Source organism: Ambystoma mexicanum, chromosome 6p (assembly GCF_040938575.1).
Source record: "Ambystoma mexicanum isolate Mex_15411 chromosome 6p, UKY_AmexF1_1, whole genome shotgun sequence".
NCBI lineage: Eukaryota > Metazoa > Chordata > Amphibia > Caudata > Ambystomatidae > Ambystoma > Ambystoma mexicanum.
In genome coordinates, this window is record NC_090935.1 from 710,726,916 (window position 1) to 710,751,351 (window position 24,436).

The 24,436-nt window shown below is 45.9% G+C and overlaps 1 protein-coding gene and 1 non-coding gene across 2 annotated transcripts; one reads left to right on the forward strand and one right to left on the reverse strand.

The window, feature by feature from the left end:
- Positions 1 to 2,508: 2,508 nt before the first annotated feature.
- FIG4 (FIG4 phosphoinositide 5-phosphatase) lies at positions 2,509 to 7,088 on the reverse strand. Its single transcript, XM_069627583.1, has one exon. The coding sequence runs from the start codon at positions 6,944 to 6,946 to the stop codon at positions 4,223 to 4,225; it is 2,724 nt and encodes a 907-aa protein (XP_069483684.1). The 5' UTR covers positions 6,947 to 7,088; the 3' UTR covers positions 2,509 to 4,222.
- An 8,800-nt stretch (positions 7,089 to 15,888) lies between these two features.
- Positions 15,889 to 15,950, forward strand: LOC138512402 (small nucleolar RNA Z39). The gene has a single exon (XR_011281234.1). It is a non-coding gene; the product is annotated as a small nucleolar RNA Z39 (small nucleolar RNA).
- Positions 15,951 to 24,436: the final 8,486 nt, after the last annotated feature.

Here is a 24,436-nt window from a genome sequence, read left to right on the forward strand (position 1 = left end):
CAATAAAGTAATTTTGATGCTTTTTTGAGAGACTGTTGTAGTGTTGCCGTGTGTATTTTAAAGTATATTTCATCCATAACACTGGTCGAAGCCTCTAGCTGCACAGCGAAGTAACACATCCACCTGGCCCAGTTTGACGAAAAAACATGGCCCCACTAGCATGTTGAGCCTGCACTTCTGACATTTCCCTGCACACAAGTACAAGCCTGATTGAACCCACTGATGTGAAGGTTGCTGTGGGTTGCATGAGCTTAATCAACTCTGCCATTTCCACCAAGCATGCTTTTCACCTATGATACAGCAGCAGCAGCTCAAACCATGAACTGGCTCAGCAAGCATTAACATGTTGTTTGCAGTAGTAACCCATTAAGCTACAATTGCCAAGTAGGATTCAACTGTGTCACTTGTAGACTGCATAATAGTATTTTCAGCCGGTGCGTTAATTCAAGTGCCCATACTCATTGGGGCAGGGGACAGGGCTGGACTGTTACCAGGAGGAGACAAATCTTTTCCTCACTGTTTGCTCCTGTACCGCAGTAGATTGACTTCCTGAGCTATCTTACCCAAGCTAGATGCTATCCTTTGTCTTGTAGGCTGCCCACACATATCAGCTGCAGCCTGCAGCCGCCCAACTCGCTGAACTATCCCACAAGCAAAGGTTTGAATCCGTAGTTTGCAGGTCATACACAAATCGTAGCAGCCTAACCCACTAAGCCATGACAGCAAAGCAGTATTCAAATCTGTGACTCACAGGAGCACGGAACAAATTTCTGCTGCAGTACAATGCAAGCTATTGAGCTAACTCACTGAAGCTAATTTAAATCTGAGGCATGCATATTTAAATGCCGATCCTTGCAGCAGGTGCAATAACTCTCATGCCTTTTAGTTAGCATAGTGGACCCTGAATTAGGGCAACCAGAAGACTTATGGGGCACTACTTCTCGGTTATGAACTTCAATTTAACAGATACATTCTGGGAGTTGTCTTGGTTACTGCACTTGAAGGAGTTAGATTTAGCACTATGCTCTTGCTAACTTGTGAATTATAGAAAAGAAAGCATCTGCAGCAGCAGCCAAAGGAGCTGCCAAGATCACGGGCGGGCCATCACCAGCAGTACCCCCAAAACACTTACCATAACCTGCTGCGCACGGTTGCGCCCACTCCTTTTATCTCGCAAAAAGAGGGTTCTTTTCAACCGCAACACCGCCAGCCAGAATCAATCCTTCGGCCTTCCTGTCACTGTGATATTCTGTCACTGTGTCAGTAGCAGTGCACTAATTGCACGCGCATGGTCTGAAGGAGGGCACGTGCGCCCATGGGCCTGGCTGGCGCCAACAACACTGGCACCACCCGTGGGGGAAGTCAAGAAAGCAACAAATGTTGCCAATTTGCCTCCCAATTGCTGCCCAGCCTGAGGGCCGAGGCTGCCGCTGCAGTGTGGTAGCAAGACAAAACGAACGTAACATTTAATGATGAATTTGCCGTGCTGGCCTGGCTGCGGCTGGTGCGTGCGACCTGGCCTTGGCTTTGCAAATTGCAGGAGCACCGGCTCGAGGCTCAGGTGAGCACCCCCTAGAGGCTGACTGACGTCAGGCAGCCGCCTGAGCTGCCCGACACAAAGACCGGCCCTGGTCTTTTGTGTTAGAGCAATTCCTTCTGTAGTATTGAATGAGTTCATTCATGAATGGGTTATGGGCTGCGTTGTTAGAATTGCTTTTAAGAGAAAAGGAACGTCTAAATTAATTGTCATTACAAATTCTTCTATTATTAGGGTGTGTGCAGGTTTCCAAGTAAACATTATTTGGGTTAGGATTCAAGGACATACTTTAAATATATGCACATTGATTAGCATGTTTGACAGCTACCAGCAGGACATACAATTATTGAGGAAATACATTTTTGTTGAACCAAAAAGGATGGCACGCCACCGTCATCTACAACACTCTAAAGCAAAGAGTTTCCAAATACCAGGCATTGTACTTCCGTTTTACCTGAACACTTCCTGTGTCAATGAGCAAGGGTAGGAGGATAGCTCAGAAGCAATGCTGTTCTCTTAGAAGCAAGAAAACGCAGAGAAGCGCGTTATAAAAGATGAATTAAACCAAACAATCAATTTCATATCCCCACCAGCTGTCCACAGATAGACCTGCATGCTGTGCCCAGCGTGGGGATGAGAAAAGCTCCAGAAACAGAAAGTACTCTAGATAGTGAAGCCTACAGGACACAAGAGTCTGATAAGGGGCACACAGAAGAAGCCATACAAGAACAAACAGTGGTTCTGCATTTAGGAGAACATGGAGAGACTTGCCTGCTTTCAGGGAGGTTCGAGGCAGTTCCATCTGTGTTCACACGCGTTCTGAATGCATGTTAGGCACATGTTACTGGTATGTGAGCTCATTTAATAAAGAGGATTGTTGTATATAGGAAGGACAAACGCATGTTTAACACACAACTTGTTTTTAGAGCGCGTTTGGTTCGTCTTAGTATGTAAATCATCCTGCAACAGTATTATCCGTTTCAATTAGAATCACTTTATTGACCTCCGAAAGATAAAAAGCTGGGATTCAAACAGATGACTTTTAGTTTGCACAGATTTTTGTGGCAGGCGCTGTAACCCACAGAACTGCATTGGTCCTTCATATTTTAAAGACCAGTCTGTATATTGGGAGATAGGTAATAAAAGCAAGTTTGTGGAAAGGCATAACTCGTCATTTTTAATGAGATTGGCTCGGGCAAGGTGGTTAAGGATAAACTTGTTTTGTTAATACTAGATGCCCATTATTCGGTCTGCCCAGTAATTAATAACAAGGTATTGTGACACATCTCGTACACATTTAAACCAAATAGATCATACCAAACGGGCAATAAGTAAAAGTGTGCATTGTATGTGAAAGTTTGCTTTGCTGTGTGCTCGCTACTCCCTCCTGGTTTGCCAGCGGTCGCTCCTCCCTATTGGGTGATGCCTGACACCCAGGAGCTGGCTTTAGCTCCTGCTCATTAAATCTCAATTTCGAACCCTGGAATGGCAAGGGTATAACAATAAAATGGGTGAAATCAGGGTCTTGTAAAAAAAAAAAAAAAAAAAAATTTAAAAATAAATTACACACAGGAAGAAAATGTCCACTGTCCACCTGTTTGTAACTATAAGAGAGGAAAGTACTGCTTTGTATTTAACTACATAGACCAATGAGCTCATCGGTAACTGATATTCTTACTGAAAAAGCATGTGAACAATTAGTCTATGGTTCACAGACTATCACCCATTCCCTTGGTGCAACTGAAAAAAAAATATTTAAAAATAAATTCACTTAAAAAGGAAACTATTATGGAAAACGTGCTTTTCTCAATCCAACCCTCTCCCTTGCTTTTAACCAGAGGGAGCTTAACATGAGCAATTCCACGAAGCATAGATTATTAATAAGTAGACTGTGTGGGGAGAACAATGGTGCACACAAGACGTGCAAGGGAAACATGTCACGGAAGAAAACGCACCCCCTCTGCAATTAGGAACAATGTTTAACCTTTTTTTCTAAACGTCAGGGCCGACTTTGAACACCAACGCATGGGCAATTGGCCATCCGTTTGAAGGGTCTATGCAGTCCAATAGGAACGGATACGGTACTGGGATTATGGCAAACACACAGTACAATTCTGTATCGGATCACACGGACACCAGTGGCAAGGCTGAAATGTTGACCTACAGAAAAATCATCAACAAGAGGGCTAAGCCCCTTTACCATGTAATTGAAGAATTGAAGACATGCTATTTAAGCGAACGTCTAAAAGGTCTGATTAGATAGTAGTGTATCTTTTGCAATTGGAAAACAATTGCCTCGATAAATGCGTTAATACCAAAGACTGGACCTCCTCGAAAAATTACTGTGATCATTGTTTTCTTAATTTTAATATATAACCAATATGCAAGTGAGCAGTACTTTAGTTGAAGTTGAGAAATATAACGATAATAAAGATATTCAACTATTGCTTTCAGGCTCGCGCAACTTGTTGAATTCATGGACACAAGTATTGGAGCCTTTTAGGTTAGGATATTCTGCAATATTCCACTTGTCTTCTCTAATGGCACGAGGCGAGATAACCATGTGCATGGAAAAATAAACCGATTGTGGTTTTTCTAACAAACCACAACACCATCATTTCGACTGGCTAGCTGGTACGGGTTGTCAGCTACCATCAGAACTTTAAAGTTATTACCATTATGTTTTCACATGTACCTATTCCTAATGTACTCCCGATAGATGAGGACATCATCCTTTGCCATTGATGGCATGTGCCCAAGGCCAGCCTGGATATGAGCAGTGAAAATCTCGATTGACTTCTTGTCAACTTTAGGGGGCTGGACCTCATATATGCTGTCTTGAGTGAATGAAGAGATATGCGTTACGTTAATCACACTATCCGAGTTTGTTGAACGTTGTTGCTGGCTGTTCCGGTCTGGTTTATGTTGACTCTGCCCCAAATGTACAAATCTTGTGTATATGCTAAGGTCACCCTCTGAAGGAGTCTCTGAAAGATTAACCCCATAAACCTCCTTTGTCGGCTGAAAAGAATTTTCAGTAATTTTGGTGCCATCCCCCGTTTCAGTTATTTTTACTGGTGTTGACCGCTGGGAAACTGCCCCCTCATCTTCTCTATCTGTTCCAGAATCATCTTCCGAACTGCTGGATACAGCTTCCTCACTTGGGGGTGGGGGTGCGCTGGCTGCTGTTTTACGCTGAAGTAGTACTGTTTCCTCCTTGTTAGTTTTGCTACCCTGAACCGATTTTTCTGTCTCGTCTGGCTTGCGCACAGTGAAGGGACTTGGGTCGATTCCAAGGTTCTTTGGGGTGAAATCTCTTGCAGAGTTCGTCATTGCCAAACAAAAGGTTTCATCCAAACTGCTAAGCTCGTATGGCCGAAAGAACTCATTATGGATATCAGTCTCTTCATCAGATTTGTTAAACTTTTTAATTGTCATCTTTCTTCGGTTTTCTACACAGGGCACTTCATCATAAGGCAGCGGCAAATACTTTAATATCTCTGGTGTCCACCAAAATGTGTAGCTTCTTTTGGTCTGTAAAAGCTTCATAGTGTTTGTGTGATGTAAATAAAAATCTGTAGGAAGTTCCCAGAGGTGATGTTTTCCTTCAGCAGGCTGAAATATCTTTAGAAACAGATTAATTGAGTCTTGTCTGTCAGCATCTGAGAAAGCATTACTGTAGTATCTGGACAGAGTCTGCATGATATCCTTAGAATGTTGTGTCCAAGGTGCAATTTTCCTGTAGGTCTTCACCCGATGGACAAGCTGAGACCCACCGTATTGGAGGGATAAGGTGTCTCCATGGTCTTCATAAAGTTCTTCAAATAACCTAACAGCATCAGTATCAAACTGAAGATTGGGTTTATCAATTAGTCCTAAGGAATAAAGCTGATATGCCAAAGCACATTTCCCCACCATGAACTGGGCAGTGTTTGTGCGATCCAGACAGTCAACACAATTGGTTCGAAGAACACCTGTTTGCAAACGACCAGTTGGAACAACTACTCCACCAAGTTGATTCCATTTCTCATCAGGCCGCAGCGTGCTACAGTAGTAATCTGGACGGTTAACAAAAAATCCCGTTTTCTTGACAACACTATCAGCAATCACATTAAGTCGGTCAAGAACATTGCACAGCTTGCTTTTTGTATATTTAGCCATGTCCCATGCAATATATTCAATACAGTGCTCGGGGGGCAGAAACTGATTTAGATAGGTCACAGCAGAAACAAGTTCTTCACTCAGAATTCTTTCATGCTTGCGTTTCTCTCGTTCCTTCACAAGATTCAAAATGATAATAGGCGAGCCAAACCTCTGAAGCATTTGATCAAAGTGTAAAGCAGCTACATGCGCAAATGGATCGGCTTGGTCCAATGTTATTGGTGGCTTTGGAATCATAGTTGAAATATCTTGTGACCAGTACAGTGGCACTGATCCTCGAACTTGCACATAGGAAGAATAGCTCCCAGCAGTAAAGGACATGACTGATGCATCATAGACAATCTGTTCAGTCTCTACTTCATTGGCAACATCACCCTCACAATTGGCTCCTCTCTTAAGGAAACGTGTCCCGGCAAATTTGCTTGATCTTCTGGCCATGAGCGCGACATATACTGGTCGGCCATAGATTAACAGCTTTGACTGCCCACAGAAGCCATGAATGATGTACAGCAACCAGTCATGATGCACACTGTCCTTTACGGTCTCTAGAAGCTCACCATTCCATACATATTTCATGTAAGGCTCACTACAAATACCAAACACACCACTCCCACCTTGCGCAAGTCCTTCATCTTCAAAAATATCAAAGCTTTCTTGATGGGTTTGAGGCGTGGCTTCGTTTCTGAGTAGTTCAAGAGGCATCCTCAAAACTGTTAGGTTGTACTGGAGGGAGTGTGTCAAATCATAGCTGTAGCTAAAATAAAAATTACTAGAAAGATCCACATTTTGAAAGATTCGGACATACCTAGCCTCATCAGGGTGAGTAACCCGAACAGAGTCGTTGGGAATGTATATCATACTAGTGTCTTCAATTTTGTATATTGCATGTCCACCGATATCTGCCATTTTCCTCCTTTTGGTTATTAACACTATATAATAACCTTCTAAAAAGCGTACAAAGCCGACCACTCCAAAAGCAGAGACAGCTCGCGATAATCCAGAGGATCCCTTCTGGCCCATTTTTGTTCTGTTGCCCATGTCCAAGCGTCCAAGGAGCTCCCGAACTTCTTGCTGAGAATATACATGTTTGTCGTCAATAACTACCAAATCCTTGGGCTCGGTACGGTCGATCTTCAAAACGCGATATTTGGTTTCTGCATGATTGCTCCCAACGAGGAAATAACGGGCTCTCGTTTCATATAGTACCAGCTTCTGCACAGAGCTGATGAAGGGCGCTGCGATCGGCATAACGACCGTATTAATCAGAATACAGTCTCCATTCAGAGTTCACCTGACGGGTTCCCAAGCGGTGGCGGGTCGATCAGCTGCTGTCACGGGGCACCATCTCACGCACTGCCGGGAAGAGATGTCAGGTGCTGGACTCACTGGACATAGAAAAGAGATTGCCCGCGCGCTCTTCTCCTGATACATTTTTCGCCATTGTGAAGTTCAGCTAATATCCGATTTGGACAGCTAGAATGTATTGCACCAAAATGACAGTTTCTTTCAATTATTAATAACGGTTTCCGTGAATGTATATATTTGAAACTACAAAACACTTGTAATATTTCGAGTGATACTATTAACAATTGTAATGTGTGTGCTAAAAAATTAAGTATATCCTTGTACACACATGTATAACAATATATGTCGGACAAAATCGTATATTAAGAAAACTAAATAGCTTCAATTTCAAGATGACGGTATCCCTTACGAACAAGAGAACGGGGATGGTAGGCTTCCGGTCCTAATTAAAAACAGACATTGACTGTTGTTCATTAGAATGCTAATAAAGTTCTACGGGACCCGAAATGAAAAAAAACATGCCAATTGAAGTGCATAGTCGTAAAAAAAGAAAGCGCGTTTTACGATTTGTATGACAAATATTAGTCTTGCGTGGGTATTGTAGTCTTATTTTGCATGCTAGGTCTTTGTACGATTGTCTGTTACGGACAAACTGGACTACAATTCCCAGTGATAGGAAACAGACCGTGTGCTTCTATCTCCTCTACAACCTCTAAACTCCCACAATGCTCCTGCCCTTCCCACTTCCTGTCGTTTTAGAAGGTCGCTGAGAGACGCAAGATCGCAGTGTTTCTTTCGTCCCCATCATGTTTGGACAGAGTGTTCGCAGATTCGCCACTTCTGTCGTTCGCAGGTCCCACTATGGAGAGGGACCAGGACAGGTAAATGACAATCGACTGTAGTTTTGTCTGCTTCGTTAATTTGTTTGGCAAACTTGTATTGTCAAATTGAGACAACCCGCCATTTTCGATTCGACGTCTTTTCTCTGCGGGTGCCCTGTTCCTCAGATCACGATCATCACGGTGCTCGTCCCTCATTTGCAAGTTTTTTCTAAAGGGGCGCACACGGCGCACATCGTTGTACTCGTTGCAAGTGATGAGAGCATAACACTTTATGAGGGCTCCAATGATCCTGTAAACGCTTTCTGATGCACCGGCACAGCATGTGCTCCATCTGCGACGATATGTGCACGAATTCATGTCTTGATATTTACGTTTTTAAATGGGTTCAGCTGATTTTGAATAATTTAAAATGTCGACAGATGGTATGTTTCCTAACTCTTTCCTCACCCCCCGTCCCCTTAATGTTTGTGCCCTGACGCTCTGTTGCGGGAATCAACACCACGATTTCACGAGAATGAGCTATCAGTCTTCATAAATAGAAACGAGTCTTCGCACACTATAGGATCGACGCTAGTACGCGCGTCTTTCAATACTAGATCATGGCGCCAATTCACCGCCATCCCGCTAGAAATGATATCCTTTTGTTTTATATTCCCCATTGTGTCAAATTCTTCTAGAGGTTGCCCATTAAACACAGACCACATCAGTAGTATGTGAATATGTCACCAGTTTGTTAGCGTGGCATTTGGCTCTTTACTTTTGGTGTAAAAGTAATGCGCCTTTCTAGGCTGCACGATCTTGTAGCGATTTCGGTCGTTGTACTGTTAAGCCCTACTACACTGGCCAGCTTTACAAAATTATTTTGCAGGACTCTTCGAGGTGTGGCGCATCCGAAGCAGTTTTTGGTGCGCACAGACTGAACAGAGTCCTTAATGCTCCTCTTTACCCCAGCACCTCCTTTTGAGTTATAATGCCTCTGCCACTCAAGTTAGCACCTAGCACACAAAATACATGATTGCTATGTATACAGTGGCGCAACCTGAGATTTGTTTTGAGGGTATATACATGGATTTGTGGCTCTATGTGGCAAGACATACCCTCTAAATCACGTGTGCATTGACATTGTCAGAAGTGACATAACTTAAAATACCGTCATAAGGCACGTCATCAGCCTTTGATGCTGATGCCCCAGCAGTGGCTGTGATCTACAACTCTCCTGATGTTTTGGACATTGACTCCATGATTCCCCAACATTGACTATGCAGTCTGGGTCTGATGTTGTGGTCCACAACGGGTGGCGAGCTAAAGTTTTGAGAACCCTACTGTAGAGCATCTGTGGTAGAGGAATCAAGTTTTACTTGTCAAACTGTATTTTTGGTGTGCAGTGTGAAAGGTCACTATTATCTGGGTTCAAAATTGCTAGTTAGAGAACTAGCCAGCCATAATTTGCCATATAAGCACGGCACATCAATTCTTTCTTGCCCAAGGTCAATTATTGGTGTTCACTTTTGCTCGCTGGCTATATGTTGGAAGCCTATATTCTAGCGCAAGGGTCTGCAACCTGTGACTCCCCTGTTTGGGACTAAAACTCCCACGACCCCTCTTAATTGACTGTTGGAGATGCCCACCAGAGTACTTTTTTAATTTATTTAAATGACAAAAGCTGCTTACAATGTCACTTCTAGCGACTCTTGACATCTGGCAGATAAGACACAAATTATTTGCTCAGGATCATTTGCTTGGGGTGTTGATAATGTGATTTGGCCCTAGTCTGAGATTTAAGCACTTACCATGTATCTTCATAGACATGTTAGTATTTGTCAAGGTTTTGAGCTTAAAAAATAATTCCTTTTAAAGCAATGCCTTTGACAAGTACACAAATTACATAAACACGTTTGGCAAGTGCCGTGCTAAGTGGTGTTGCCTGTAGTCTCGCAGCAGTACTTTACCTTTTGGTGAAAGGAACTTCTCAGCATTTGATTGGGCTTGGCTGCTGGTATTCACAATCAAGTCTGCGTAGAGGAATAAAGCCTGAAGCACTATACATTTTGCCAAGTGCAGTGCTGGGTATGGTGCCCAAAGTCTGAGGGTCGGCAGTTGAGATCTTGGCTGGTGGTACCTGACCATCTACTCGGAAGACTGTAATCGCCCTTCTCCCGGGGGGAGATAATGGTTCCTCTTATTTCCAAGGGGTCCTGGCGAAGGCAAGCAGCTCTGGGAAACAAGTGCGGGCATAGAACCCTGCGGGTGCACAGCACCTTCAGGAATATAAGAAATACCCGTGTTTAAGGTATGGTGGCCAGCATCTGTTATCCATGCCATTCATTTTATATCCCACGTCAGCCCTGTGAGCCAGTTTAACAACCCCCCCCCCCCCACCACCAACAAGCAAGTATCTTTGCCACTGCCAGCAGGACTGTACCTAGGGGTTGTCTTCCTTTGTGAGGGCATGTAACACACTCCACAGGAGCTGTTCTGGGAACAGGAATCGGAGAACACGCACCTTCTCAAAAGGAATGCATACCAAAAGGGCCTTTAATTCTATGCGGCAGCATTAGTGTAGATAGAGGGAGCTCCTTATAGCCATAGCAAGGTTCCACCATTTTATTTATCTCTGCCTCTTTGCTCGTGCTCCCTATAGCAAGGATCACTTAGGGTGATTTCAATTTGTTCCAAGGCCAGGATTGGACCCTTTAGGCGTCTTGCTTTTGTGCAGACCTTTGATTTTAAAAGAAGGGGTCTCCCACCAGTTTTGAATCTTCCCAATACTTCAACCGGTCAAGATTCTGTTCGAAGAGCAGTCCTTTGTTTTTTGTGTGTTTGTCATAAACAGGGGGGATAAACTTGATTTTGTACACATTCAAAGTCTTCTAGTTGTGAGGCGAAGGCAGGTGTTCCAAGGCAAGCACTATTCACTAGCCATCTCCAGGCACATTGGGGGTGAATTGCTGATGGAACAAGACCTGCATATCTGCCAACCACACTGCTGCCTGTGCCTAAGGCCCCGTCCCCCACGAAGATATCGGCCTCCCCTATGTTTAGGGGCCTGAAGAAAGGGCTCCACTTCTCCTTGAGACCCTGGAGGCAAGACTACCAGGAGCAATCTTGTCTTTGAGCTGTGGTATGAGTATGTTTGAGGCAACAGAACCCTCTGAGCTGTCTTTTGCACCTTCTGACTTTTGTACCGCAGTTCCAACCAGTTCACTTGCGTGCCAGCTGTAGGGCATCATTGCATCGTCTTAACTCAAGAAGCATTGCTTTACTTGCATTGCTCGAACCGTCCTCTGTCTCATTGAGACATGGTTCACGGCCAGCTCTGTCACCAGCTTTGCCACACTCCTACCTGACGGTTACAAGATCCTCGCCGTGCCCAGGCCCAACCGTGCAGGGGGGTGTAGCCCTTATCTTCCCTGAGTGGATTCCTGCCACTGTCACTCCTACGCAGACCTACTCCTCTTTTGAATGTCTTGTCTGCCGTCTCTCTCTCTCTCTCTCTCCTTGCCATTCCCTTACCGTGGCTATCTGTCGGCCACCTGGTCAAATTTCCTCCTTCCTCTCTGAGTGGGCTGACCTCTCCTCACTCCTGTCCTCAACCACTCAACTCCTTTCTTGGTGACTTCAACATCCACCTGGATGCCTCCTGTCCCCCCTCTGGACTCTTTGGTGACCTCTGCGACTCTCTCTCCTCCCGTCTGGGCCTACTCATTCTGCAGGGCACACTCTTGATGCTCTGATCTCTTCTGACCTTCCCCTCTCCGTCCCTCTCTCCTGGAGTGATCACTTTCTCCTATCCTCCCACCTCACCCTCCCTACCCCACAGGCAAAGCCTCCCTCATCACTGCCACCCACCTTCTCGGTCATCCGACCCATGAAGCGCGTGTCAGTTGAGGCTTTCGCTGCCACCTTCTCACCCCCCCCCCCCCCGCTTCGGCTGACTCCCACCCTGACACAGCCCTCTCCATGCTCCACTCTGCTATATCTGATACTCTTGATATCCTTGCCCCCGTCATGAGTTTCCGCCTGAAGCCCAAAGCCAAATGTAACTCCTGGTATGACTCGGATCTCGTCACCCTAAAACGCAAGTGCAGGGTGGCAGAGAGGAAATGGCTTGCTTGTTGTTCATCCTCTGACAAACTGGCCTGCCGCCTGCTCCAAAGGCAATACTGTCTCTCCGTTCTCACCAAGAAGAGAGCCCTTATCCAAGCCCGCATCTCTGTGGCATCTAACAACTCGGCCGAACTCTTTAAAATCTGCAAGGAGCTTGCCAACCCTGCAGGAGTCTCTACCTCTCCTGTCCCCTCCCAGGCCCTCTGCACTGCACTGGCCTCTCACTTCATCTCTAAAACCCAGGACATCCTGTCCTCGCTCTCCTCCTATAACCTCCCTCCCTCTCTTCCCTGCTCTTCCTCTGGCCCTTCTGCAGCCACCCCCCTCCCTCCTTCTCTGCCTTTCCCCTTTTCTCTGCTGACGAGGTTTCCAGACAAGTCCGATCTATGAAAGTCTCGTCTAAACAGGTTCACCCCTGTTCCTCCAAAACTATCAAGGACCACATCGACTCCCTGGCACCTGCCCTGGCTGACTTTTGCAACCACTCCTTCGCCTCTGGAGTCTTCCCATCCCCCTTAAGCACTCCCTTGTGCACCCTCTTCCGACCCCTCCTGCCCTGCTAACTATCGCCCAATCGCCATCACTCCCTTCCTGGGCAAGCTCCTGGAGAAACTGGCCATCTCCCAGCTTAACCTCCATGCTGAATCTGTTGGTAGTCTTCATGACCATCAATCTGGCTTCAGAGCTGCCAGAAGCACGGAAACTGCTCTCCTGAACATCTGTGAGGACCTGCTCTTGAACTTCGACTCCAACACTCCGTGTGTTCTCATTCTGCTCGATCTCTCTTCTGCCTTTGACATGGTCAACCATGCCATCCTGCTCAACCGTCTCCGTGATAACCTGGGTATCACTGGTCAGGCTCTGGCGTGGCTGACCTCTTTCCTTTCCAATCCACCCTCCCAGGTCCAACTGGGGTCCTTCCTCTCTGACATCTTTTTTTCCACCTGTGGTGTCCCCCAGGGATCTAATCTCTCTCCCTGGCTGTTCAACCAGTATCTGGCACTCCTTGCCCACCGCATCGCCGCTCTCTGCCCCAACTTTCAGTGCTATGCGGACGATACCCAGCTCATTTTCAGGCTACCCTCGGCCTCCTCCTCTCATCTCTGACTGTCTTGTCTGCTATCCAGGAATGGTGTGCCGCCAATGACCCCTGCCTTAATGCCAGTAAGACTGAGATTCTACTCATTGGCACACCCACTCCCTCCTTCCCTGCAGCTCTCTGGCCAGCCTCTCTTGGCCCTCTTCCTGCTCCTACCTGCAAGGCAAAAAACCTCGGTCATCTTCGACTCCACACTCTCCTTCTCTCCTCATATATCTGACGTCTCTAAGAAGTCACACTACCAGCTGCACCTCCTCAGAGGTATTCTTCCCTTCCTCTCCTTCCCCCAGAAGCTCACTGTCTCCCGGGCACTGGTTCTCTCAAAGCTGGACTACTGTAACAACCTCTCATCTGCCTGCATCCACTCTCCGCCCTATGCAACTCATCCAGAACAGGACTGCGAGACTTGTCCTTGGCCTCAAGCCCAGGGACCGTATCTCTCCAGGACTGAAATCTCTACACTGGCTCCCAGTGGCTGCGAGGATTAAGTTCAAAACCCTCTGCATTGTCCACAAGGCCTGCTGGGGCCTGAATACCTTCAACTCTCTCTTCCTAAATATCTTCCTTCCCGAGCCCTTCGCTCATCCGTCTCCAACTCCCTCAGGGTCAGCCGCTTCTCGAAGCAACGAGCTGGGGGTAGATCTCTCTCCGCGGCAGGGGCATCCCTCTGGAACAGCCTTCCTGCCTCCCTGAAACTTGAGGAGAACCATCTCCGGTTCCGGAAGCACCTCAAAACCTTCCTCTTTGCTTCTTCTCTCTCCCTCTCCCCTGCTAAATTCTTCACTGACACTGCACTGAATCTGCAACTGGGCCACTCTCACCGACCTCGGTACTGGGCCCAGCCACTCTCCACTTGCACTGCGGGACTGTCTCTGTATCCCTACAGCCCCCCCTCCCAGCACTTGTCTGCACTTACCTTGCCACCAGCTGGCCCTATTTTTTTTATTTTTATTCTACTTACCTTGTACTGCACTCCCCCCCCCCCCCCTGCACTTTTTCTCTTCCCCTTACACTTGCGCGATCTAAATGACACCTGGCCTAGTAGGATCGTTCCCCTTGTTCCCCCCTCCCTGCCTTGTCGCGCCTTGAAACACTTGTGTATAAGCGCGTTACAAATGTCATATCATACCCCTCCATCGACTTACCGAGCTGACCCTGGTGGTCTCTTCACTTGACATTCTTTGAGCCCCGCATTGGGAAAGCTCACCTGCACATCCCTACATCATCCTGTCTGCCGCTGAGTCTGGTGACATTCCTGATGAGCATCGCTCAAGCTGCTTCGAACCAGTCTTGACATCTGCTGACACATTTCAAACTGAATGGAACAACCAAACCGTGCTGAGAAGACATGCTCTGATCTGCCATGTTGAGGAGCAAAATGGCTCCCAATAATTTTTACCCGCGTATAACATTGCGTTTATTTTAATTAGTCATGGATAAAATCAGTCCTCTGTTGGGTGGGCAACAATATTTTAGACTTATAGCGTGGTCGGTAAGATGCGATAAACCTACTCGTACAACTGTAATTTTGTTCTTTAAGCATGTCCTTGGGGTGTTGTGAAGTGCACTTGCTCAGAACATGGGTTAACACATTTTATACTAGTGTGCCCACTTCTTTCTTGTCCACCTCGATATTCAATATGACCTGAAAGCACTCTTTTAACCTTCTTAACCAACAGACAAGTTAAGAGGCATTTTCGTGCTGAAGCTGCTTTAGGCTGTATAAACAAGGAGCCATTCAGATACCACACAGATTTTAGCACCGTGCATTTTCTAGCGACAGAATACTTATCTCACCATGGCACATACCAAGGAGAAATAATTTTGGGGCAGACTGATTAGCCCCAAGGGTTTCAACACTCCCCTGCAGGTAAAAAGAAAAGCTGACCTTTTGTTTCAGCAATCCTTTAACTCTTGACGTGACCCCTCTGATGGATTACTTGGGTGGCTTTGACTGGGGGTATTCTGCAGTTTCCTGGTGTTCGTAGTTTTCACTTGGTTATCAAACTTCTTGGACACCCTACCAGCCCAACCCCTTATACAAAGAAGTTCCTGAAGTTATGAGGCTGAGAAAGATAACCTTCCCCTGCTGCCCTTCGCCCCCACCAATTCCCTGCCTCCCGTGCTATGTGACCGCTGCAATGCAAAATCCCTGCTCAGGCTTCACTATACAACTATTCCAGATAAGTAGTTTTACTTCCTGTTGCTATTCATTGTGAGCCACTTCTACCAGACGCTGGACCTGCATTGCAAACATTATTGATCAATATCTGATTAGCCTCTTCTTTTTAAATGCTGTAACATGGCCATGTGTATAAGAGGGTAACAGTCCCTATTTCAGTTGCCTTTTACATTTCCAGATCTACGGGTGTTGGTGCTTAAGATCATAATGTTTTAAGTAAAATGTAACATTTTTGCAGCGCGTTGAAGTCATGAAATTGTACTGTCCAATAATGCATTGTTTTTTTTTTATTTTTTGTCCATACGAGCAGAACCTTCCATTTTCCGTGGAAAACAAATGGCGACTTCTAGCAATGATGACTGTGTTCTTCGGCAGTGGATTTGTCTTTCCTTTCGTTATTGTCAGACACCAGCTGCTAAAGAAGTGAATGAAGGCAAGTTTAAATGTGCTTTTCCGGTCAGCAAATGGCTTTTATCATACATTCTCAGGGATGGGTGGGGTCCGTAAAACTTTTTCCTTGGGTAGTGCTCAACTCGTGGTGTCTAGGTTTACTTATTCATGAGTCTACTTCCAGCTAAGTGGGATGGCGACCATCGTAAACTTGGAATGAGATTCGGTTCAATTGTGGAATTGATCGTTTGTTGTACTCCTTTTGGTGCAAATGATGTGAACATAACAGTATGATGAACCATGATACTGTAAACGCTTTCTGATGTACCAATCCCGAAATAGTTTGTTAATGTTTAATTGATCTAGCCTGTCAATGTGCCCATTTACGCTCTAGCAAATAAAAATACCACTGAACTGTCCCCTGCAGTGTTTGTTTACAGCTGTCATTTAGCAGCAAGGTTTACTATGTTACATTTTAATTATATTGTAATTCCAAATTTAGATTCTACTTCTTTTGCTGCCAAACCTGCTCAAATGATTCTTTGCTAGATCATTAGTGGATTTGTCTCCCTCACTATCCTTTTTGGGGGCTCTCCCTCACTAGCCCTTTTGGGGGCTCTCGCACAATAAAAAGGCCAACACTTATGTTCATGCTCGTACATGTAGTCTTCAGAGATTACTCTGTGTCCTCACCAGAGTAGTACCGCCTTGAGCAATGTCTTTCATTTGGAAGCAATTATTTTTACTCTGGGTAAAGTAAAGGCAGTTTCTCAGACCTATAAAATGTATTTCACTGGATTCATGAACACTGACTGCACAGACCCCAAGACCTAGATTACTCAAAATGTTAACCACTAGATCACACTGGCTTCTGCATACCATTATTTCCTCAACTTTCGTTGACTTCTTGCTTAAAACAAGTACATTATATTTTTTTTTTCAGATTCCTCGAGCAGCACATTTTTGAGGAGCCTGGCGACCCGAGAATTGAGGATATTGAAAAATGTTTCCTATGCTGGTTGTACTTGTAAATAAATAAACCTAATATATAACAATGATCTTCAGGTATGTTTCCGAGTGATGTGTCAAATGGGTGTTATGAATTTTCTGCGCAAGAACATTCACTGGTCGTACACCTCTGTTCACGCACCTTAGGCTCTACCCACCAGATCACCCCAGCTAGATCTCCAACACTTCCATTCTACACGTCCAGTCCTCTAACCACTCACTGCCCCACCTCATTAAATATTGCCTTGATCATGCAAAACTTAATGAGGTGGGGCAGTGACATTCCGCTTTACCCCCTGGATGTATGTTTATTTATATTGCACACCAGACCCAGGGGTATTTGAGCGCGAAGGCAGAAAGAGGGTTGTTCAACTTAGGTTACATGTTTAAACAGGGAGTACAGTTACAATGCTGTAGACATGTAGTGTCAAAAAATCATAGAAATATGTACAGTAGGTTTACAAAAAATGCAGATGTGACAGATAAATAGAGCTGAGCAAATATACAAATTATACATGAAATCCCAAATGACAATAGAGCTAAGTTAAGCATCATGATCTTTAAGCCATTGGATCTGAATTGCTGGTAAGGAAGATATTCCCTTAGAGCAGTTGGAAGGGAGTTCCACAATTGTGCCACTTTAACAGCGAAGCTACTCCCGCCAGATTTAGTAAGCTTAAATCTGGGTACTAACAAAAGGTTAGAGTTAGCTTTTCGTAGGGGGCGAGAGACTGTTTGTCTGGGAAATCTGTCTATTAGGTATTGCGGGGCTGCATGGTTAAGGCATTTGTGAGTAAGGGAGGCTGTTTTGAGGAGGATTTTGTGGAAAGCCAGTTGGTAGATCTCCTGAGGTCTGATGTGGGCATTTTTAGGGCGGCTCTCAGGGCATTATTTTGCAGTGTCTGAATTTTGGAGGTGATGTATTTGTTGCTGCCTATGTAGAGGGCGTTGCAGTATCTAGTTTCAACGGGATTAATGCTCTTGCTAGAAAGACGCAGTTATTAGGTGAAAGGAAGGGCTTGGCTGCTCTAATTAGCTTGCAGGTATAGGAGGTGGCTGAAGTCATGGAATTCACTTGTTTACCAAAGGTAAGCGTGGAGTCTATAAAACGTGTTTTTTTTTTTTTTGGCTACAGTAATGTTGTCAATTATGAAGGAGTCCTAGTTGGTGCCCAGTTTTTTGATGTTGGAAGAAGCGCCTAGAATGAGTTTTGTCATCATTCCGGCATAGACCGTGGGCGGCCATCCATGCCTGGATGATGGGGTAGACTCTATTCACAAAGGCAAAATCCTTGTCATAATCTCCCTTCAGCGGGATGAGGATCTGTGTATCGTCTGCATAGTTAGTGTAGGTGATACCAAGACCGTCTAGATTGTCAAAAAGGGGCTTTGTGAAGATATTATAGAGGGTGGGAGATGACGCAAGATCCTTGGGGTACACCACAAGTAATGGGTGCGGGTCAGCAGTTGCTAGGGGAGAGAAGACTCGCATTGTCCTGTTATCTAAGAAAGACTGGATCCATGCGACTGCTTCCTGGGAGAAGCAGGCTGCCGTGACCAGATGATTGCATAGTATTGAATGGTCTACCAGATCGAATGCGGCAGAGAGGTCAAGGAGTAGTAAGAGTGAAGTCGTGCTATTAATGTCTTAGTGTGTCTATTTGTGCCTTAAGGTCTAGGAGTGCAGTCTCGTGCCATGCTATGGTCTGAAGCCGGACTGTCGGACTCCTAGGAGGCAGTTTAGTTCCAGGTGGTGAATTTGTTGGGAGGCAACTGTGTCTAGGGTTTTCAATAGGAACGGCACAGTGGTTATAGGGTGGTAATTGGTTGGGATGGAGGGGTCCGAAGTTTGCTTTTTGAGGAGGGGGGAGGACCCAGGAATGTTTCGGGTTGCTGGGTATGGTGCCTGATGTGAAAAAGGAGTTTAGTAATGAAAGGTGAGCGTTCGCGGGCAGCGTTTTTTATGATTTGGGCCGGACACGGGTCACCCTGGCAATTGGAGGGTTTGAGGGCGAGTATGACTTTCTCGATGACTTTGGTGGAGACTTTGCGAAAGTAGAGGGGGGGGTGGTGTCCAGTGGTTTCAAAGTTGGTAATGGGTTTGTGGTAGCCTTGGAGGGGGGGGGGCGGGCTATGTTAACAGTGTTTGGGCAGTTATGGACGCTTTTTTGTTATTGATCTTCGCCTGAAGCATGGTTATCTTGTTGGCAGGGGCATTTTGTATGCCTGTGCACCAGTTCTCGTCCTTGAGTCGGGAGCTTGGATGGGGGATTCTACTTCCTTCAGGATGGCGAACAGTTCTTTTGTGTTGGATTTGGCTTGAGTGATAAGGTGTTGTAGGAGGTTTGTTTTGCTAAGATCTTTTTTGTAGAGGGTGGCTAATTTCTTCAGGTTGTTTTTGTTGGTGTCTGGGGTCTGATCGCCAGGTTTTTTCGCTTGGGCGTTTCTTTTGTATGTCTTTCAGTAAGGGTGCGAACCAGGTATTTGGGTGTTGGCGGGGTTTGCTCTTACTAATTTTCAGTGGTGCGATAGTGTCCAGAGAGACGAGCATCACTTCATTGTATTTTTCTACCATGGAGGCTGGGTCAGACTGATCTGAAATGGAATTTAAGGTGGGGAGAATGAGGTGGGTAAGATTTTCACGGGTAATTTTTTTTGTTTCTAGTAGGTGCAGTGGGGGCTAGGGCACTGTTTTCATAGGTGTGGTGGCTTCTAAGGTAAAGGATACCCTGTGGTGGTTGGATCATAGCTGAGGCATTATAGAGGTGATAGTAGTTGGGCAGTTATGTTCGGCAATCCAATCGAGGGTCCTTCCTTTGATGTGTGGGATCTGTAATCTTTTGGGAGAATCCCAATTCCTCCATGGTGTTAATTTGTAGGGCATTGGGGTCGCGTGGGTCATTAAATCCAAGGTTGAAGACGCCTAGGATGAGGCTTTTTAAATTGTCAGATAATAGGTTTGTGAGGTCTTCCTCAAAGGAGCCAATGGGCCTGGTGGACGATATATCGATGGTTTGATTATTGCCAATATTGAGTTTAGCTGTGAGGGATTCGCGGGAATTGGTTTTATGGGGTGAGGAGAGTCTAAAGGTTAGGTTGTTTTTGACAATTATAGCCAGGCCGCCACCTCTAGACGTGGTGCAATCCATGCATAGAAGAGTGTAATTGTCTGGGGTGGCTAACATAATGGCTGGTCCTGCTGCGGGATGGAGCCAGGATTCCGTGATGGCCAAGAGATCCAAGTTCTCATTTTGGATTGTCTGCTATTTCGGTGGCATGGGCTACCATAGAGCGGCGTTTAAGCCGCCTTTTATTCCAGGTTGGGCTTTTTTGTTGGCATTTAGGGGAAGGGGAGTCTCTAAAGATTCAACTGTTGAGTTGTAGTCGGTGTTGGCCGGTGCTTTATATGTAGTGGATTGTTGGTGGTAAACGGGGTGTGCTTGTTGTGATTAGAGGCAGGTTGGGCATTGGCTAAAGGGTCCTAAATTCTTGGGAGTCTGGCGCGGAGTCTGGTTTCGCTGTTGGAGGCTGCATGGTTTAATGGCCATGTTGGCTTGCTTCGGGGGTACATTACCATGAAGTAGCTGATTCTGTGGTTGAGCTAGGTTCATGTTGTGAAAGGTGGTCAAATGGAGGATGGTTCTGAGTAGAACTGTGTAGAGTAGTGGTAGATGCATAATAGTGGGCTAGTGTAGGTCGGGCAACCTAAGCGCACATTACTAAAAACAGGCACGCTAGATGCAGGGTGCAGGCAAGAGTGGGTGGGCTGGAGGCTAGTGGATAGGTACAGGCACTTGCAAGCCAGTTACTAAAATAGGCAGAGGTGAGTGTGATAGCAAGTATATATGTGATTGAGCAAAGGGGGTTCGCCTAGGTTCAGAGTTCACGCAGCGGTTAAGGGTGCATGTGAAAGCGATACAGTTGAGCAAAGGGTTCACCTAGGTTTAGAGTTCACGCTAAGCTAGAGGAGGCGTATGCAAACACCTAGATTCAGATTACACACTAGGGCTAAAAATGCATGTGCAAACAGGATTAATCTAGATTCAAAATGGGGATAAAATGCATGTGCAAGCAGGGTTCACCTGGATTCAGAATTCAAAATAGGGCTAAAATGCATGTGCAAGCAGGGTTCACCTAGATTCATAATTCAAAATGGGGCTAAAATGCATGTGCAAGCAGGGTTCACCTAGATTCAAAAGGGGGCTAAAATGCATGTGCAAACAGGGTTCATCTTGATTCAGAATTAGCACTAGGTATGGAGGTGCATGTGTATACAGGTACAATAAAGTAGAGGGTTCACATTGAGCTAGAAGTGTCATGTGCAATCAGATACAGTTAAGCAGAGGGAGTCAACTGGGTTCTTAAAATCACCGTACAAATGGAGATAGTAAACAATCGCTAATGGGGGAAAAGGTGCACAGTAAAATGTCACAGGGCTAGTGGGGTGCAAATGCGAATTTGCACATAAAATGAGATAATTAAGCAGTGGCAGGTTGATGCTAACGAAGAGCAGGTAAGCTTTGAGATTTAAATCAAGGTGTGTGTGCTAGCAAGTTTGTATCACGTAGACTAACTAGTGCAGTTGCTGTGCAGTTTACAAATGCATGCAGCGGTAAGTGATCATGGGTACAGTGGTTCTAAATTACAGTTTGTACTATTTGTGAAAGGGAGAGGTACATGGGAGAACTGACAGAAAGAGAATGTGGTCGCATGTCAGGACAATACACAATGTGATGCAGATAAAAACATTAGTGACCTCAGACAATGGAGGCCCACAGCTGCGAGTATACAATAGATGATGGCAGCCGGTGACAGCGAGTCAAGGGAAGGGTGCAGTGTACTTGCATGCCCTCATTGCCCCAAATTACAGTGACATCGTACCCATCTCAAAAATCTGGCTCCATGATGCAACTGGACCTGCTCCATCTATTGCCTTGCCCCACTGGATATGACCATCTATCAAATGGAGGCAGTGTAGCACTCGTACACAAAGAATCCATGTTCATTAGGGCGTCCACCTACAAGCCCCAACTGCACCCTCCTTTCCTCGAACACTGGCTATCCCCTTCCATCTCGTATACCGTCCAACAGGGACTACCCTCTTTCAAAAGCATATTTGAGGTGATCTCGAGCAAAACTGAGGATCTCAACACTGAATGCCCTTGCCCACACTCGGCGACTACTCAAGCCCTCACATAATCTTGGTTGGACACTTGGCTGGCTTGCTGACCTCAAATGCAACACCTATTACTAACACTCCTTGCCTCTGGTCAGACCACCATATATTTTGCCATCCCTAATGCCCCTGTGTTAACTTGCTGCACCCGTAACCTTACCAAAGAACGCCTCCTTCCCTTACTAGCCGCTGATCTCTCACCCCACTGCAAACCCCACCATGCTGATCGGCCATTACAACATAGTTGCCCAAGCCCCTCTAAAATACGGCAAAATAATTTCCGCATCAAAATTCATGGTTCACCCCAGTCCTTCAAGACTCGAACCATCGAAGCTGAATGGCACAAATGTCTTTAACAAGGCATGCTTTACCATAAGCAAGCAATTCCCAATTCTAAAGTTTCCAGCTACAAAGTTAAAGTTGACTCGCGAGAGCTCTTCACTATCTAAGTGAACTAGAAACCCCAGCTCCTCGACCTGCCAATGTAATCAAAGATGTCTCGTGGTGCTACAGTGTACAAACTCCTTCATTGGTGAAATCGCCACACTATCAGAGTCCATGCTAAACAATATATCCTGTAACAAACCACAGCTTTTCCCCCACTTCCCTCCTTTCAGCTTCCCCGAATTGACTCATCAAAACCCTCAAACACACTCACTGCAAATGTGGCATCTGCCCGGCACCGCTTATCAAAGATTGCGCTAAGGCAGTGGTCTTCAAACTTTTTAGGACTTGGGAGGGGGGTCCGCAGCAAAATGTGGGCAGGGCAGGCCAGGCCCCCCAAAAAATGCCACATGACAGTAAATGGCTATGAACTATTGCGTGCCATCACTGCACCCTATTCCCAATATAGTCTCTGGACTCCTTCATCCCACTCCTAATCTCCAGACCCTGGGCTCTTCCACCACTATCCCATGGCTCCTGCCCATCCTGCTCCCAGCACTGTCCCAGGGGACAGTGAAGGTTGGTAAAATGTATTAATATTTTTTGTTGTGGAGGGGTATGAATATTTCCCCAGATATGCCGAGGTGACCAAGCTTAGCAAGCCTGAACCAATCGAGGTGAGTTCGGGGAGTTTACCCCGGGAATTGCTTCAAATAATGGGTTAACATGTTACATTTTAGAACATACTTTTAAAACATAATTGGGTAAAAAGCCAAACGGTTTGCAATTGGCACTGGGGCCAGGCATGATCAGATCCTATCCCTGTTACCTGGGCTCCACAGCGCCTCAGAGCTGATTTTGCCGGGTGAGTAGGGGAATTGTGCAAGAAAGGCATTTTTGATATGCCTTTGATTTACAACTCCACCTTCCCCACTTGCTGAAAATCGGCTACATATCACACACACCCACCACTATTATCTTTCACACGAGCACCCATCACTATGCACTCGCTCATAACCCAAACATGCACGCATCCATGAACCGGGATAGAGCTTCCTGGTTCCTGCATGTGGGTGCTGAAACGCCCCCACTCCAGGCTGCTCTGTCGTATGTACGAGCAGGCACAGGAGCTCCCCCTTGCACAGAAAGACATGCACTTCCACAGCCAGCATTTCCAATGGGCTATACAATGCTGGCGAAGCAAAACTCCCCCAGCCTTGCGTAGCTCAGTGAGCATGTGCGGCTGGGGAACTGAACTGCTGTTCAGCCAGCCCAGGAGCACTCCCTCAGCTGCGGCTACTGCTCATTGTTTCACTGGCTGGCTCCTCCATAATGGATGAGTGGCCCACTGGGTTGATGCCCCCTCTCCTATTCTGCATGAGTTGCCAGTTTGAAGATCTCTCCGCTAAGGTCTTAACACTAACCATCATTAATGCCTCCTGTATTCCTGTTTTGTCCCCTCCAGACTCAAAGAAGCCTGGATCTCACCTTTCCTCAAAACTTTCACTCTATCATTTCCATACCCAGCAACTACTGTCCCTTTATCCTAAAGGTTCTGAACTGTGCAACCTATCTGCAAATACAATGCTACCTGGAGGATCACAATAGTGTCTTCTGCCCATGTTGTGGAAATGGATCTGTCTTGCTTAACTTGAAAAAAAACATCAGACACTCAGCAAATCCACCCTCCTCGGTGGATTTCGACCTAGTCAACCACCAAACACTCTGCCACCAGCTTTACTCCACTACCTGTTTCTCCAGCGAGGCAACCAATTGGATCGCCTTTTTCTTCGCAGACAGATCTGTCCTAGTCTTCGCCAGAAATGCTGTCGACCACCCAGCACCAGTTGCCTTTGGCATCCCACAAGGTTCCTGCGTCTCCCCCACTCAGCATCTACTCCAACAAGATCCCTTTGATCACATGGACTCCTTTTGGAGTTGCCTATACAAACTACTCTGACGATCCTCATTCTCACCGGAAACTACATTCAGGATACCACCACACAGCTCGGTTTCCAGCTTTGTCTAAATGATGACCAAACCCTTCTTACCAACTTGACCTGCCTTATCAGGCCTTTACTAGTACCGCAATTCCTGTCTCGCCCGCTGTTAAAACCTTGGGTATCTACCTCGATGCAACCCTTAGCATGACATGGCGGGTCAATGCCATTGCATCGTCTGCTGCCTATTCACTATACACTCATGCATTCCAGCAAACCGTTCCCCTCCACACACTGTGCAGTTAT

What these genes read in the sequence shown, in the direction of transcription:
- FIG4 (XM_069627583.1), bottom strand. Translation starts at nt 6,946, where the DNA reads ATGCCGATCGCAGCGCCCTTCATCAGCTCTGTGCAGAAGCTGGTACTA.